General features: G+C 40.8%; 1 protein-coding gene across 4 annotated transcripts in view; it reads right to left on the bottom strand.

Annotated features, from left to right (window-relative positions):
* Nucleotides 1-18,169, bottom strand: part of DOCK3 (dedicator of cytokinesis 3) — a 1,203,328-nt gene that overhangs the window by 353,878 nt on the left and 831,281 nt on the right. For all 4 annotated transcript variants that reach the window (XM_029599541.1, XM_029599543.1, XM_029599542.1 and 1 more), the window contains 3 exons: nucleotides 4,797-4,894; nucleotides 3,033-3,116; nucleotides 1,810-1,910 (listed from right to left, as the gene is read on the bottom strand). In XM_029599541.1, coding sequence (XP_029455401.1) covers nucleotides 1,810-1,910; nucleotides 3,033-3,116; nucleotides 4,797-4,894 — 283 coding nt within the window. The remainder of the gene's footprint in view (nucleotides 1-1,809; nucleotides 1,911-3,032; nucleotides 3,117-4,796; nucleotides 4,895-18,169) is intronic.

Below are 18,169 nucleotides of genomic sequence, written 5' to 3'. Positions count from 1 at the left end.
CCTTTCTTCAAGTCGTCCTGTAAGAAGGCAAGAATGTGTACTATCGTGGCCTGCCATGGGGACACCTTCAACCCACTGCACCAGGAATCAAACATTTCCACACCCGAACCCTAGAGGAGAGAAGTAGATGCCTTTCGTGCACGCAGAAGGGTGGTAATCACCGCCTCTAGATAGCCTTTCTTTCGCAATTGCCTCCTCTCAGAAGCCAAGTCGCTAGACAAAAACGATCCGCCTGATCGAAATATACTGGACCCTGTCGCAGTAAATTCGGTAGGTGACCCAGACGCAAAGGGCCTTCTATCGCTAGGTCGATCAGATCCGCGACCTACGGCCTTCTCGGCCACGCCGAAGCCACGAGAGTATCCGGTCTCCGTTGGGATTCTATTCGCCTTAAAACCTTTCCCACCAACGGCCAAGGAGGAAACACGTAGCGGAGAATGTTGGAAGGCCATGGAAGAACCAGGGCACCCACCCCTTCCGATCCGTGTTCCCTTCTGTGACTGAAGAAACGAGCCGCTTTTGCGTTCAGCCGAGTCGCTATCAAGTCCAGTCAATGTCGCCGGATTCTAGCCACTGTCGGCTGAAGAAGTCCACCTGGAAGTTGTCTACTCCGGCTATATGAGATGCCGCTATGCGGGTCAGATTGCATTCCAACCAGGCCATGAACTTGTCTGCCTCGGAGGCTACCGGTCGACTCTTTGTACCCCCCTTGACGGTTTATGTAAGCCACTGTGGCCGCATTGTCGGACAGAATCCGCACCGCCCGGTGCCAGACAAGCGGGAGAAATTGGTGCAGCGCTAGCCGAACCGCCCTGGTTTCCAACTGATTTATGAACCATTTGGCCTGCTGAGGTGTCCACTGACCTTGTGCCGAGCGGGACGGACATATAGAGACACAATCTCCGGGATGCTATCAGTACACTTGCCTTTCCTGACAGTATTTATTATTATTTATATAGATATATATCTTTTATTTATTTATTTTTTTAATCAAGATTGATCTAGCCAAAGATCTAAGGGATATCTCAAATACCAAACCTTTCCAATATACAGGATTATCATGAAATTTGGCAAGGAACAGGACCGCAGGTTATGCGTTCCATCATCTGCTGGAGCCAGAGAAATACTGAAGGATCGCAGGTGGCACACCGGTATATCTAGGGGGTGCTTTTCAGCTTTTCTCTGGCTCCATCTGCTGGAAGGGAGACATAACCCAGCAGTCTGGACTGATCCTGGTACGTACAGGGAACATTGCGGTTCCCACTTCATGACAATTTATTTATCTGAGAATCCCTACGCACAGCTTTGTTTCTTTTTAGAGTTGTTCAATCAATCTCAGCTTAGATCCTTCTCTTTGGGCATGTACCATGACTTATTCTACTAACAGTTTTCTCTTGTGTTTGTCATTTTATAATTTTCAAATAAATATTGGATAAGCTATTTATAGCAGATTTAATCTTGATAGGAATGATGAGGAGAAGGATTATAGTCTCCTCTCCTATATATCTTCAGCTACAGATGGCTGTAGGAGAAATCTCCTTAAAAATACATAAGAATTTAAAAAGTGTCATGCTGGGTCAGACCAAGGTCCAATGGGCCCGGCACTCTGTCTCCAACAGTAGCTAGTCCAGGTCCCAAGTACCGGGCAGACACCTAATAATTTATCTATTTCTTTTCCTGCTCATTCCTTTCCTCAAGTTGGGGGAGAGAGGGGTGGAAGAAACTGGTCATTAGCTCAAATCCATGTCCTTAATGATAGTCCCAGATCCAACTGGCACCAACAAAGAAGAGAAACTAATTGGCACTTACTTGTATGCCAGTGCACCTGCAAAGTGTTTCTGAATGTAGGTGTCCATCACTGGACGGAAATGGAAATACTTGCTGTCCCTCAGGAGATTAATGATAAACACCTGTAAGAGGCAAATGATTCATTAGAAGGAGAGAGGAGGGAACATTCCACACAGTGCACCTAGGCAGAGTCCACTCTTTGATGCTATTTTTCAATGCAGTATTTTTTTTTGTTTTTTTTTTTACTGCGGACAATTTTCAAAGCCATTTACTAAGAAAAAAACAGTGTGGCTGAAAATTGCCTTCAGAAGAGGAGTAAGACTGCATGTATATTCAATTTACAATTGTACATGTGCTTTTCTGCCCCTACTCAACCACCTGCAGAAATAGCAGGTGCACAGTATATAGTCATTTTTAGTGCACATATTTTGTAGTAGATAATTTTCTAAGGGAACAACATTTGTGTTTTCTTTTTCAAAACTGGCTGAAATATACGTGGGCTAAATGTCCTGTGTAGATTCCAAAAAATGCAAGGCTATTCAAAATTTCCCTGTTTAAGGTTAAATTGCCAATTGAGAACAATTCAGTATTTGGTTTACATTTCCATAAATAAATGCAGGACATTTGGAGCATAAGAATTCATTCACAGCATGCAATACCTCAGACTTAGGATAGCAAATTAGCGTGATTTAATTACTGAAGGTGGTTATTTCCTTTGCCTAAGGCTCTAGCAAGTGTAATCCTCACATCCCAAGGTAAGTGACTCAAGATCCCAACCACTTCAAACATCAAGTTGCCTCTCACCTTCTCCATAAATTGTTATTCATGATCCTGAATTGAACATTTTTCAAGGAGCTGTCACCTCACATAAACGTTTACACAGGACTTCAAGGTCAGACTGAAGAGAGGCTCCCTTTTCCTCCTAGACACTAGGAGGGTAATATTCAGCCATTGTCCAGCTAATTATGAATATTGGTGTTACCCAGATAACTTATCCGGCTAACTTAACTGCACCCTGGAATGATCCTACATTATCTGGCTAAAATTTAGCAGGATAAGTGGTGAAAATATTCAAAAACTGGCATATAACTGGATAACTCACAAATGCCACTGAATATGGACCCCTTGGTGGCTAGGGACCCTAACTACAGTATATATAAAATGATGATACACCTTCTCTAACTAGCAGCAACTTAAGATTTCCACTAAGACAATCAGGAATAGATAAGTTAAGGAATACACACCAGAGACTGGAAGACAAGGAGTCCATACTTCTCAGTATTATCATCCAAAATCACAAACAGTGTATCTAAGATATCCTGTAGAAACTGAAAAAGCAGACAAAGCATAATCTGAATCTGGAATATTTCCAGAGATTGTTGTTGGATATACATAGTGTATGGATTTTCTGATTCATGCTTTTAAAGAATTCCCACAATTCAATGACAAATTCACCACACACTGGGGCAGATTTTCAAAGGGTTACACGCGTAAGATATGCGTGTAACCCCCGAATAGCTGCCCCTTCCACCCCCTGCACGCGCCGAACCTATCTTGCATAGTCTCGGTGGCGCGCGCAAGCCCCAGAACGCGCGTAAGTCCCGGGGCTTTCCTGGGGGGGTTGGCGGGGGCGTGGCGGGGGGGGCATGTCACAGCCGGCACGTCATCGGGGGGCGTTCCAGGGCAGGGCCGCAGCCTCCGGACCAGCCCCCGGACCGGAACATAGCACCAGCATATCCCGAGGCAGGCGTAACTTGTAAAATAAAGGTGTTGGGGGGGGGGGGGGGGGGCCCAGAAGGAAAGTTCCCTCTGAGACCGCTCCAATTTCGGAGTGGCCTCGGAGGGAACGGAGGATGGCTGTGCGGCTCGGCACGTGCAGGCTGCCGATCTTGCGTGCCGACCCTGTATTTTATAACATGCGCGCGGCAGTAGATTTGTTCGCGCTGGGTTGCGCGAACAAATCTACTCCCGCGCACACCTTTTAAAATCTACCCCATTATGAATAAACCAATTTCCCATTTTGCAGATAGATAATTACTCTAGTATATATTATCAGTATCAGGACCAGGAATATCAAACTGTATATCAAAACTTTATTTTTGCACAAACATATGAATGATATATAGCTACTGGTTATTTTTGATTACTGGAATACTTAAAGCATACAATTCAAATAATCCCAGGTCATTTATGCAATTCTAGTACAGGTCTTATTTTAGTTATAATTTGTTTTCATTTTGCAAACTATAATTCAAATTTTTCTATAAGATAAGTAAGACTACAGGCTGCAGAATGTCTTGTGATAAGAGCTAAAATCTTAACTTGCTTGAGTGGTCAGTCTAGAGCAGCCTCAGGTTAGCTGCCTGCACTAAACTCATCAATTCATAATCTAGTTAGGTCACAAAGTTGGTCTGAAATGGAGGCATGTTGGGGCAGGATGGAACAATATTACAGACACAGGTGAACGTGTATAAAAACAGCAGATCAACAACTGTCACTCAGACTGCATTTAAATGAAGACCTTAGGCTAGACCTAATAAACATGTGAAAATTAGAGCCTGCATAACTTCAGTTATCTTTCTGCAGGGAAATGCACATCAATGCCTGTCTTGGTCAAGAGTCGGCTGTTTGAGAGAGGCAAGAGAATGACTGGTTCATGCCTCATTTACACTCTCAAAGCGTCAGCTCTGAAACTGAAAACATGACTTGGCACTGCACTTTGCTAGCAAATTCAGATATTGTTCCTACATGGCAATTTACCCTCGCCCAGGACTGTGAGCAGTCAGGTGATCTTTGAGCTTTGACTGGCTTAAGAAGCAGTAGCATAAACCAGGAAATGCTGGGTGATGGCAAAGAGGTTCAAGATATATAGAAACCCAATACCATTTTGTCTTTGATTCATTCTGTGCTGTGATTATGAATGTTGAACTGTACCCCGCCTTCAACCATGGAAAGAGAACAAGGTTTTAAATAAATTAAATAAATCCCCTCTCTGCCTGACACCGAACCTTAACAATTTCCTCGCCACCGACGTGACGCAGCCTTCCAAGGATGTCCATTATTCGATCTGGGTAAACTTTCCATTTCAGGAGGGCAAGAAGATCCACTGCGAACCATAAAAAGAAAGAGAGAATTTGATTATAGCATAACACTTTAGCAAATAAGTAAGAGTATGGCAGCCCAGCAGAACCACCGGTAGAACTTTTAAAAAAGGACTTGCTATTAAACAGAGCATGCAAATAACAGGGAGGAAAGAGAGTTACAAAGAAGACGACAGATGTTACATTGGAGCATGTGGTAAGAGACCACGGCATGACTCAAATATTCTTTCTACATAGCTGCAAAAAGCTCAAGACATGTCTGCAAATGGCAAAAGTTAAACAGCTGCTGCAGTCAGAGAAGCCACTTCACAGAAGGAATAATCTTACTTTACGGATGTGCTTGCTCTGTGAGATCCACCTCATAGCTGCTCAGTAATCAGTCATTCAAATCAAGTAATTATGCAGGCAATTTTCAAACTAGGTACTTTTGTGCAAATCTATGGGAATGTTTTACATGAAGACTTGCAACAAATTTCAAAGGAAAAATACAAGCTTGCTTTCCCTTAGAAACGTGTCTCAAGTACAAAGTATCTGCAAACTTTTGCATCTGCTTTGTGCAGGTAATTTTTGAATGGAAAATAACTTATAGTTTGGAAAATAAATCCTACATGTTTGTAACGGTTGCTTCACACCGTTACCAAACATTTTCCTCTTTCATCTGCTGGTAGTATTTCTGGATCCTCCCACTTTTTGGGACTGCTCAAACTCCCCACATAAAAACAGGATTGAGCATGCTCAATGTGCTGGTAATCCCAGTTAGCCCCATGGCCTACAAAAGGGGATATATTTTTGTGTCCTCATGGACCAGAAGGGGGGGTTTCCCCCTGTGTGGAGAGAAGAGAGGAGAGATTTTTGGGATTTATAGGAACTGCGTTGTTTTTCCATGACCTGCCTAACCTAGAAGGAAGCCTCCTTCTTGGAATGAGTAGGACTGAGACTGCTTGTCTAACAGTCAAATGAGTGGCAGTGCTGTGGAGTGAAAAGATTTTTGTTGGCAGAAGAAGTGTTGGTTTTTCCAGGGAAGGAATTGTTTTGGCTTTCACCTTCCTACCTCACATTTTGAGGCACTACATCCCTTTCTTCAGTTTTTGAGAAAAGGATGTTAATTCAGGCTGGGAGAAGGACAAAGAGACTGTGATCTTGGGAGTTATTCTTTTGTTTATGATGATGATTTTTGCTTTCCTTGCATGGATATTGTTTATTAAGTTACAATAAAAAATGTTCTTTTAATAAACACCACCCCAGTCTGTTGCATGGTTCTTTTGTATCTCCTACTTTAGACTTGCTTGCTGAAGATGGCTTAAATGAGTACCATTTAAACAGGGAGAATGAGAAGTGAGAGACCGAGTAGGATACCCATCCCCTAACACCGTGGGCCCCAAAGGCTTATATCCTCCTCCCTGCCGGTGGAACCGTAGTGCCCAGGGTCAGAAGTCTAATACAAAAGAAAAGGATTGGAGGACCAGGATGGCGAGAAAGGCCCTGGGCATTGCTAAAGCCTCTGGATTAGATGCTCTAAAACCAAGAGGGCATTACACGCTATTTTCCAATCCCATTCAAAACTCATCTGCAGGTACGCTTCCCCCAAATGTAGATAAAAAGTACACACGTTATTTTTAGGAAGACTGAAGGAAGGCAATTTTCAGACAGCCAATTTACATAGGTAAATCGCTATTTATCTGCATAAATGGTTTTGAAGCCCAATAAAAAATGGCAGTTTAGTGGAGACGTTGTGCAGTAGAAACCCCCCCCCCCCCTCCCTCATTCCTTTTGCTGAATTTTCTTTTTCTACTCTTTTTGTATGGGAAAATGTTATGGAAAAAGCAGGACTTACCCCACCGAGTCTAGGCTCTTGTCCTCTACTGGACTGATGGATTCCTTTGTTGTTGGGACTGTGGATTCTAAAGCAGTGTTGTTTAGGGAGCTGACAGGGGAAGTTGAGACACTTGCTGCCTCTGAAAAGAACATCTCTCTCAGCCCGGAATAGCAGAACTTGCCACTGGATCCAGCTGTTGAAAAAAGCTCCCCTATGTCTATGACGCTGGTTGAGAGCAATGGCACCATTAACATGCTTGCTTTGCAGAAGTAGGCTTGAAAAGTTGTGGTGACTCAGGGAAAAGATGGCATTAGATCAAATCTCAAGGTTCCTGTCAAATGGAGCCCTTGTAGTATTCTGGCAGTCAAGCTGGTAGGTTGATACAGAGCCCTGTTTCTAATCTGCAACCTTACATGCCTTTCTGAGAGCTCCAGCAATGTCCAAGTACAGGGGGCTGTTCAAAAGGCCAGCAGAGTATTTGAGAAGCTATCTTGGGATAGGGCAATTCTCTTAAGACAAATGTGTTCATTGACCAGCTAAAAGAAACAGTAGCAAAGTTTGTGATGTGTGATCGCAGGCTTACAGATTGTAAAATTTGTATGTTTTCTTTGGAGTCCAAGGTGGTGAAACAGCAGGAAGTAGAAAGTGCCTTAGTCTAAGATAAAGTAAAGTTAGGACCCTCCTGGACATAAACATGGCCCTCCTTCATATTCAGATGGCGAGGATTTAATTACAGACATAGTCCTTCCTTACAACACCACCAAACCCAGTTCAGCAGTCTGTTACTCAAGGCGGGTGTCTTGTCTGGTCTAGTCATTCCAGGTTACTTTGCTGGTATTCCAAATTCAGAGTCCAGGTCTGTCCTGCAGCAATGGAGATCGCCTTCCAATGCTGCTGTTCAGCCCTCAGCCATCAAGCTGTCCAACCATTGGGGCTTTCCCAGCAAATAAAATGTGGATGTCATAATGCCTCTGTATCACTCCATGGTGAGACCACACCTTGAATACTGTGTGCTATTCTGGTTGCCACATCTCAAAAAAGATATAGTTGCACTGGAGAAAGTGCCGAGAAGGGCGACCAAAATAATATGGGGCATAGATCGGCTTTCCTATGAGGAAAGGCCAAAGAGGTTAGGGCTATTCAGTTTGGAGAAAAGACTGATGAGGGGGGATATGATAGAGGTCTACAAAATCATGAAAGGACTTGAACAGGTTATTGTAAATCGGTTATTTACTCTCAGATAATAGAAAGACTAGGGGACCACTCCATGAAGTTAGCAAGCAGCTCATTTAAAACAAATCAAAGAAAATTCTTTTTCATTCAGCACATAGTCAAGCTGTGGAATTCATTGCCAGAGGATGTGGTTATGGCAGTTAGTGTAACTGGGTTTAAAAAAGGTTTGCATAAGTTCCTAGGGGAAAAAAAAACAAACTGCTATTAATCAATAAGGAACAGTAGCTTGAGATTATTTAATGTTTGGGTACTTGCAAAGTACTTGTGACTTGGATTGGCCACTCTTTAAAACAGGATGCTGGGATTGATGGATCCTTGGTCTGACCCAGTATGGCATATCTTATGTTCTTATGATCACTTTTGAATCCCTCATGACCTGGGCTAACTCAGGTCTGAGGCTCCCTCAGGTTAAGTCATTCTATAATCTCACCAGCAGAGCACCAGACCCTGGTTCAAAATCTGCCAAAATGCCTTTTTCGACATTCTTACATAAATTTATCTGAAATGCTTAAAAGTTGTATGGCTGAGATATTCAAAATTCCATCACAATTCCTCCCACCAATGGCCAAAGTGTCTACCTTCCTTCTTTTAAAAAGGATGTAGAAGGGAGAGACTCAGCAGAGAATATCAGCTGCTAAGCCCTGATAGACTCTGTTCGGGTGGTGGTGTGTGCCATGATCCCCTGCTGACATCACCGGCGCTTAAAAGACCTTCAGCATATGGCGCATGGGAGAGACTTGGCAGAGAACATCGGCTGCTACATCCTGAGGGCCGCCGTTTCGGTGAGTGCCGTGATCCCAAGCTGATGTCACCGGTGCAACTGGTGCTGAAAAGACCTTCAGTTTATGGCACGCTGTCGTCAGAGCACAGCCGAAGGTACGAGCCAAAGGGGCACACCTCTTGTGAGCTCCTTGGGGAGACAGCAGGGAGTTAAGCAGATCAAGGATTATCTGTAGTGGCTGTAAATTTGGTTTTCTCCCTCTTTGGCTTATGGGCAAGAAAAGGAAGGGACTCAATGTCATCTTCTGCAGGGACTTCTGTCTCCAACGTTGATCCCCTTGACTCTTGGGTTGTTACACCTTCAGACCAATCAAATGGGTCAGCTCTTGGAGAGACTCCGACTTTGGCGTCACCTGAGTCATCTTTGAGCATTGTATGTGTTTTGTCCCCAGAAGATTGGACTTCACCTATTTAAACTTTGATATGATACTTTGATGAGACCTGTTTATCTGCTCCAGGAAGTAAAGACAAAGGAGCAGCCGCAGGATGTTTGCCTTTTGATGGAAGTGGTAGCAGAGCATTCTGGAATGGAAGAAGGGGACAATTCTTTTTTTGGATAAAGCCAGGGTTAATTCTATTGGTGGCAATGGGGGTGATGTTTTCCTCCCCTTTTTCTCGTTTAATTCCTGTTTCCTGCCCTACTTTGCAGAAAAAATGTAAATCTATTCCTACACTTAAGAAAGATATTTCCTTAGTAGATTTAGATACTTCCCTACAAAGAGTGGAAGATATATTCGAGGGATGTGTAGTGCAATTATGCAAATTTTAACTGATTCTTCTGCCTAGATTGAATCTCATTCTTCTTTATTAGCTAACCATATTACCCAATTAGGTTCTCTTTCTAATCAGGTTTCTGGAATATCTTCAATACAAAATAGTTTGATTAGAGAGAATGTTTCTCTTCGTTTAAGAATAGAAATGCATGAAAATGCTTTGAGATATAAAAATCTCCATTTTGTTAACTTTCCTAGAAGTAATACCCTCTCACCCTGTGAAACGGTCAAAAAATACTTCATTGAAAATTTAAAGATTTTACCCCAGAATATGCTTCCTATTTATACAGCATATTATATTTCTTCTCAGAAATGTGTATCTAATGATCAAAAAGATGGTATTGATATTTTGCCTCCCTCAGTCACTCTAGATGTCTCTGTTCTCATAGGCGGTCCCCCGGCACGGATGTGCGGGTGCTGCAAATAACTGGGCACCCGATGCATCCGTGTGGGTGGCCGCTCCCGTCGTGCTAGTGCATTACCTCTGCTCGGGAAGGGGTCCGATCCCCCACACCAAATGGGTCCATTATGGTGCCAGCACACTTTGCGATAAACTGCCTATTACCATAAAACACGCCCCTTTTCCTATAGCATGCAATATTTAGTGCATTTTGATAAATCCAGGCCTAAGTTACTTACAGGGCCAGCTTTGAATATCTACCCCAGAAACAATTCTAAAAAGATCAGATGAAAGTTTGGCCATAACTTCTATACTAATTATGACTTTGCCTTGGAACAGGATTGAATATGGGGCTTCTGGTTGTTTTTTCAGACACTGTTAGAACCTGTTCTTTAACATGAAAATATATTTATATTCTGATGAATACAAGGCTACAAAAAAAGAGACAATTTCTTTCAATGAGATCAAGAGAGGTACAACATAGCTGCTACCTTTTCTTAAAATTTCCATGCAAATGAATTAAATACTAAAAGCTATTTTTTCCTTAAACCTGAACAACTTATACTGTTTTGCATAAATAGATCATCCAAGAAAATCAGACATCTGATATTCTTCCAGTTGACACTCCTGTGAGCATATATTGTTTCCTAATGATGTGAAAATAATCATCTTATCTGTGCTCTTCTCTACTGTTTTTCTAGTTATTTAATTATATTGCTTTAGGTAGTAATTTGGATCCATCCCTTCATTTGTGGACTTATGTCATTTGGTTATTAAATTTATTTTTTTTATATCATTGGAAACAGAGTTTTGGTATTTAATTGGGTTTTCCTATACCAATTAATTTTTTTCTCCTCAAGATGTTTTCTTTTGAAGCTGTGATGAAAAAATGCATAAATATTGTGATGAGGTAGACTCCTCATCCCTGTATATGGTTGTGGCCAACAGGATTCCAAATGTTTTAAACATCAGACAAAGTGGAAAGGATTTAATATAACCATATGCTCCAGAGTAAGCAAAGCTAGAGCCAGGACTACAATTTCCAGAAGGGGACTAGAAGGTCCAATGGAGCTCTAGGGGTACAGTCTGAGAGTAGGGTGGACAGAGACTCTAACAACACAAGGAAGATAGGTGAGGTGTATAGAGAGGGACAGGACCAACTGAGGGAAGAAGAGGAGGAAATGTAATTTCTTTCTTCTGAACCACAACAGGAAGACAAGCCATGGGATACAGCTGGGTGCTGATCAGATAGAGATGGACCGAGCTACAAGAGCAGGGAAGTAAGGCCTGAGACTTATAATTGACAAAACTGCATTTTTGGGTGCATTTCTTTTGTTTCTTTTTTGCTGTCACAGCCCAGAATAGACTATCATTTGGGGAATTGTTGGATTTCAATGGACACATGTGAAGAAAAGATACTTATTAAGTATCCTGGTTTCCATTGATCTAGATTGAAAGAACATAGCTGAGGAAGTACAGCCTATGTGTTGGGGGGGGACGGGGGACACACAGACAGGCCAACACAGATGATGGGACATCACTGATCCTAATGAATGAACGTAGCAGAGGAAGCATGGCCTGTTTTCAGGGAACAGAATAGCCAATGTGGATACTGGGGTGTCAGAATATAAAATATATTTATTTATTGTTTTTTTTATACTGTCACTCGTGTTCCAGCGTAACGGTTCACAACAATAAATAAATAAATAATGCACAATAAATATACTAAAATCAACTTCCTAGGACTAAAAAATAAAACAAATTACAGCCATTCAAATAAAAACAACTCATAAAACAATTAAATAAACTTATCATACGACTATCCCTCCCTCCTCCTATCTTATGACCAATGATTGGTGGAAACAATAACACTCAAACCATCTTCTATAAAACAAGGTAAAAATAGTTAAGTAAAATCATGACATAAGAACAGAATTTAAGATGGGTTGGGGTAGGCCTCCTTAAAAAGCCAAGTTTTTAGAGCCCTCTTAAATTGTTTGAAATTTGTCTCCATTCGAATCTCTATGGGGAGCATGTTCCATATTTTAGGACCTGCCAGGGACACAGCCCTGTCCCTCACTTCATTCAGCCATGCTGATTGTAGTGCTGGATTAATAGGTAAACCTTTATTGGCAGAACGTAAGTTTCTCTGGAGGACATGTAATTTGATAGCAGCATTTAGCCAGTCCACCTGGTCACCATAAATTAATTTGTGCAAAATGAAAATTGATTTAAACTCTAGATGCAATAGGCAACAGTGTAAGTTGATCAAAGTTGGGGTGATATGATCGGATTTATTTTTTACGGTCAGAATGCGAACTGCTACATTCTGTAAAACTTGTAAAGGTCGAGTAGTGGATGCAGTTAATCCTAAAAACAAAGAATTACAGTAGTCTAAACTACCAAACAGTAGGGACTGCAACACAGTACGGAAATCACCCTGATTAAGTAAAGGCTTCAAGCGTCGTAATACTAGGAGCTTCGCGTACCATTCCTTTACTTTCATAGCAATATGTTTCTTTAAACTTATTAGTATTATTTATTTATTTAAAATTCTTATATACCGTACAAATAAGGCAGGAATCTGCCCGTCTAGGCAGTTTACAACATTACACTCATAAAAAATAGGACAAAACAATCACATTAAATACAGTAGGTACATCAGATCTGGTAAATGATTCAGCAAATTGGGTTACTGATTATTAAATGCTTTAGAAAAAAGATGAGTTTTCAGTTTTTTCTTAAATTTGTTATGATTAACTGTCAATCTTATGTGGTCAGGTAAAGCATTCCAGTGGGCTGGGCCAGCCACAGAAAAAGCATGCTTTCGAGTTAAAGCCAGGGTTGCTGATTTGACTGAAGAAATTTCTAAAATGCATTTGTCCATTGAACGGAGTTGTCTTGAAGGTTTATAGATACATAATAGTGAACAAAGCCAGACAGTATTTGTATTGTAAAGCAGACTATGGATCATAGTTATGACCTTATAGGTGATACGTTGGGTAATCGGAAGCCAATGTAATTGTTGTAGTATTGGTGTTATATGTTCTGATCTTGGTAAGTTGAAAATGGTTCTGGCAGTCGCATTCTGAACAAGCTGCAGAGGGTGTATTGTTGACAAAGGTAGACCTAAGTATAGAGAGTTGCAGTAATCAAGTTTAGTTAAAATTAGTGATTGTGTTACAGAGCGAAAATCAGCTGTCATTAGTAAGGGTTTAAGTTTTTTAAGCATAAGTAATTTAAAGAAGGATTTTTTTGACTGTATCCGATATGTTATTTGTCATGGATAATTTCAAATCTATAATCATGCCTAAATTTTTTGCATGGTTGTTTATGGGAATGATCTGGTTTTCAAACATGAAAGATTGTGGAGGCTGAAGAGCTGAGTCTGGTGCAGAAGATAAGTATATTAATTCAGTTTTTTAAGCATTAAGTTTTAATCTATTGTGGGATAACCAGGTTTTTATGGTCGTTAAGTAGAGGTGTAATAAGGAAAAAGTGTTAGATCAAGAAACGGAGAATGGAATCATAAATTGGATATCATCAGCGTAAATATTGAAGTTCAGATTGAGGCCTTCTAAAAGGCGACAGAGAAGGATTAGATAGATGTTAAATAAGAGAGCAGAAAGCGATGATCATTGTGGTACACCTGATTTGGTGGAGTACCAGTTTGATTTTGAATGTCCAAGGGTAATACGCTGTGATCGATTTGAAATGAAAGAGGAAAACCATTTTAGTACTGAACCTGTGATACCTATCTGGGATAGATTGGATAACAGTATATTGTGATTTAAAGTATCAAATGCAGTGGAGATATCAATTAGAACTAAAATGTAATTGGTATTAGAGACAAAGCCTCTAATAATGAAATCGAAAGATGATAGAAGTAATGTTTCAGTACTGTGAGATTTTCTGAAACCATGTTGATTCTTGTGTAATAAGTTATTGTCTTCAATGTAATCAGAGATTTGGTGTAGAACAGCAGATTCAGTTATTTTTGCAATGGATGGAAGTGAAGCAATTGGTCGATAGTTTGTCAAATCAGAGGGGTCATGGTTTTTCTTTTTCGGAATTGGCAAAACTGAAGTTTTTTTGCGGGAATCTGGAAAATGACCTTGTGATAGTGAAGCATTAACTATTTTGATGATTGATGGGGCAATATGTTCTCTGATTTCTTTAAGTAGGTAACCAGAGCATGGGTTAAATGGACTATTTGATGGTTTTGATTTAGATAGGATGTTAATGACAGAATCATTGCTAATGTTTGTAAATTCTGATAATGAATAAACCGGATGTGGCATTGATGGATTAGGAATAGGCAAAGTTTCAAAATCGGCAGATATATTTGTTGTTTTCTTTTCAAAATATTCAGCTATGTTGTTGCATAAGTCATCTGAGATTGTCAATGAGGTAGAATCTGGGATTGTTGTAAGATCTTTTACTATTGAGAACAGAACTTTTGGATTTCCGTAAGCGTTTTTTATTTTTGTTACGTAAAATGATTTTTTAGCTATTATTTCTTTTTTATATTTCTGTAGATGGCATGAAATTCTTGTTTTCTGTCTGGATATGGATTCCATCTCCATCGTCATTCTAGATTTTGAAGTTTGCATTTGATTACTTTTAAGTGGTCTGTATACCATGATGCAGTTTTTCTCTTTGTGACATTTTTGTAGGGTTTTAGAGGAGCTATATTATCTAAGTTATTGGTTACACATTGATTCCAGTAATCTAGCATATCTGATACTTCAGTGTAGGGGTTTTGATTGATCTTTGGTATTAAAGTATTAACAAAGGTTTCTGTGGAAAATTTTATTCGTCATAAGGTTGTAGGTGTATTATGTTCATTACTGGTATTTTTATACCTAGGTTTTGTAAATTTACATATGGTTTTTATTAAAAAGTGATCTGACCATGGAACTGGGATAATTTCTGTTGAAAGATTGTATCGATCTTGGTTAACACAAATTTGATCTAAATTCAGGTTCTAAAATAATACCAAGGTCTCTAATACTCATGGCTAATTGAAGAATGGTATTGTCCTGCAACACTAACTGGTTGTTATTTCTTGGAGAAATTTTCCTTTGAAGAAAAATAATCTCAGTCTTCTCGATGTTTAAAAGGCTTTGAAAATTGATCTCCATAGGTATATTGAGAGGGATTCTTTTCTGCTGTATTACTGTTTTTCTTTCTTTTTTTGTATCTTATACAGTTTGCTATTCAATAAAAATATTTGAACTGGAGAGGGATTCATTTCACTAATGTTAAGCTTATACAAAACATTTCACAGAGACCAGGACCCCCCAATGTACAGTGTGTAGGAATATGAAAATGTACTTTCTAGATACAATTAGACAACTATCTTGTGGTGTTGTGTGGGGCATACACTTGCTAAAGTTTATCCCCACCTCTAGAACATCTCCATTCACTCCCCTTTTTGCCTGGATAATTTTTGTGCGCATATAATTTATGTGGTTAGTAGGGGTAAAAATTTGGCTTGTGTGTGTGTACATGACTTGAAAAGTTATGGACAAAGACTTTGAATATCAACCTCTATGTCTATTTTAGGATTACCTATGCATGATAAATGTGTTTTTATTATCACTTATTGTTATTGAAATGTACATATATTCTATGGAATTTTTTCTGTTGTGATCCGCTAGGAGTGTTATTGATGATCTAGCAGAATAGAAATTGAACTAAATAAATATTTGATACAATAGGGAGGACACAGTCTAGGAAGGAGAGGGCTTAAATAGCCTCTAGTATATATTTCTTATGTGCGTTTCTGTTATTTTATTCCTTACAGCCAAGAGCCATAGTTACCTCCCATGTCTAACAGAAAAAAATGTTGTTGCCTGCTGGGCCTCACCCAGTGTTGCATCATGATCATCCAGCAGGCATTCACATAAGAAAAAAATGTATTGCTTCTTTTCCTTCTGGAGCTGTGAGTGACTCCTCTGAAGCTTTACAGTCTCTGTCTTCCTGAAGAAACAAATTCAGATCTTCAGCATGGAAGTGCTACCAGTAGGTCACTGGGATCTCCCAAAAAGGCTATTTTGAAAGAAAGTTTTATACTTGGGGTGGATTTTAAAAGCCCTGCGCACGTAAATTCCAGCATTTATGCATGTGGCCAGGCCTTGCGTGCGCCGGGTGAATTATTGAAGAGGCCTGGCCACGCATGTAAATGCCGGTACGCACAAAACTGCTGGGCCTCTTCAAAGGGGCAGGGTGGGGGCGGACTGGGACAGCGCCATTGATTGCTGTCCTGAAGATTTGCATGCCGGCAGCTGGCCAGCACGCGCAACTTACTTCAGCTCAGGAGATGAAGTAAGTCATGCAACAAAAAAATTTTTTTAAAGTTAGGCAGGGTTTAGGGGGTGGGAAGGAGAGGGAAAGGGAAAGGAAAAGGAAGGTTAGGTAGGGAAGATCCCTCCCTAATGGGAGCGGACTGGGAGGGAACTGGGGAAGGCCCGAATGTATAGCCACGCAGAAATTGCAAAAGTCCTCCCCCCTTGTGTGCGCCGCCCACAGATACGCGTGCATGTTAGAAAATCGGCACATCCATGTGTGCGCACCAGGAAGCGTGCGCACGCACATGGATGTGCGCACACACGTTCGAAAATCTATCCCTTTGTGTATATCTCAATATTTTATATGTTCACACAGCTCAAAATAATATTTTCCCCTCTATTATCAAAGATTTACCAAGTCATTATTAAAAAAAATGCTTTAATCATCTTCCTAAAATTCCCTTTAACTTCTAGCAACAACCATGATTAAAATACAGCACAAATTAACTCAGATGAAAAGAAAAGGGATTAGACTGTTTCAGATTGGGTATTTGCTCAAATTCAGAACCAATATAGACTAATCTGTTCCACTGCATTAGGTTATTTGTGATTCTCTTGCTAGCACATTTGCTTGCAGGATCCCATAGCTTCCCGAGAACAGTGAAGGAGCTGCTAAAAAATTGAAAAAATTCAGACTTCACAGTAAAATTTGTAATTATTAGAGGGTGAAATTAGTACTTGCCATTTACATTTTTGAAAATATTCAAAAGTACAACATAGAAGATATAGCTTTCTTGTATATGCCAGAGTAAACAGTCAGATAATATGACCTAGAAGTCATCAAACCAGAGATATAGTCACTTTGTTACATTTAATGAACAGTTTCTGTACCAATTATGAGGAGTATATAGCAATTTTGTTTAGAACACTGAGCAGCTATGAATATGAACATACAAAGAAAACACGTACCAGCAAGCTGAAGATCTGTTAGATTTAGGGTAGATTTTAAAACACGTGCGTGCACACATGAATGCACGGATTTTATAACATGTGCGTGCATATGGGTCGCGCGCACAAGCACCGGATTTTAAAAACTGCACGCACATGTGAGGGTGGCACACACAGGGGGGGGATTTTAATAGATTATGAGCGGCGACGAAATCGGTTTTTCCCCGTTCCTTCCCAGTCTGCTCCAATTAAGGAACGAACTGGGCGGGAACTTCCTTACCCCCCTACCTAAACCCCCTCCCTCTTCCCCTCTCCTCCCTACCCCCTTAACCCGCCCCAAAAATGTACACTTGTTTTGTTTCATTCCTTACTGCTCCCCTGGAGCAGAAAGCGCAGTTGCTTTACCTGTAACAGGTGTTCTCCTAGGACAGCAGGATGTTAGTCCTCATGTGGGTGACATCATCCGATGGAGCCCGGCACGGAAAATGTTTGGCAAAGTTTCTAGAAGCTTTGACCAGCAAACTGAGCATGCCCAGCCTGCTACTATCTAAGCATCCAAGAAAGGTCCCCCTTCAGTCTCGTAACATAGCAAAAATACAAGCGAGAAAATAAAACAACAAACCAAATGTGAACCCAACTTGTGGGGAGACGGGCGGGATTCCTGAGGACTAACATCCTGCTGTCCTAGGAGAACACCTGTTATGGGTAAGCAACTGCGCTTTCTCCTAGGACAAGCAGGATGGTAGTCTTCACATGTGGGTAAGTACAAAGCTCCAGACTGCCCTATTCAACTGGAGAGATCAACAGCGACCAAACAGGAAGCCAAAAGGCATAACACACAATTACGGCACTGTGGGTAACAGGGGGCAGTCTGGTTCCCACAAGAAGCTTGAGCAGAGAGAGTTGGGTTCAGGTCTGGAACAGATTGCGCAGGACGGACTGACCAAAGGCACTGTCCTGACAGCTATCCTTTTCTAGGCAGCAATGAGCCCCAAACGTGTGAAGAGAACTCCAGGTTACAGCCTGGCAAATTTCAG

The sequence above is a fragment of the Rhinatrema bivittatum genome, chromosome 4, assembly GCF_901001135.1.
Source record: "Rhinatrema bivittatum chromosome 4, aRhiBiv1.1, whole genome shotgun sequence".
Classification (NCBI taxonomy): Eukaryota; Metazoa; Chordata; class Amphibia; order Gymnophiona; family Rhinatrematidae; genus Rhinatrema; species Rhinatrema bivittatum.
This window is presented reverse-complemented; position numbering and strand designations above follow the sequence as displayed.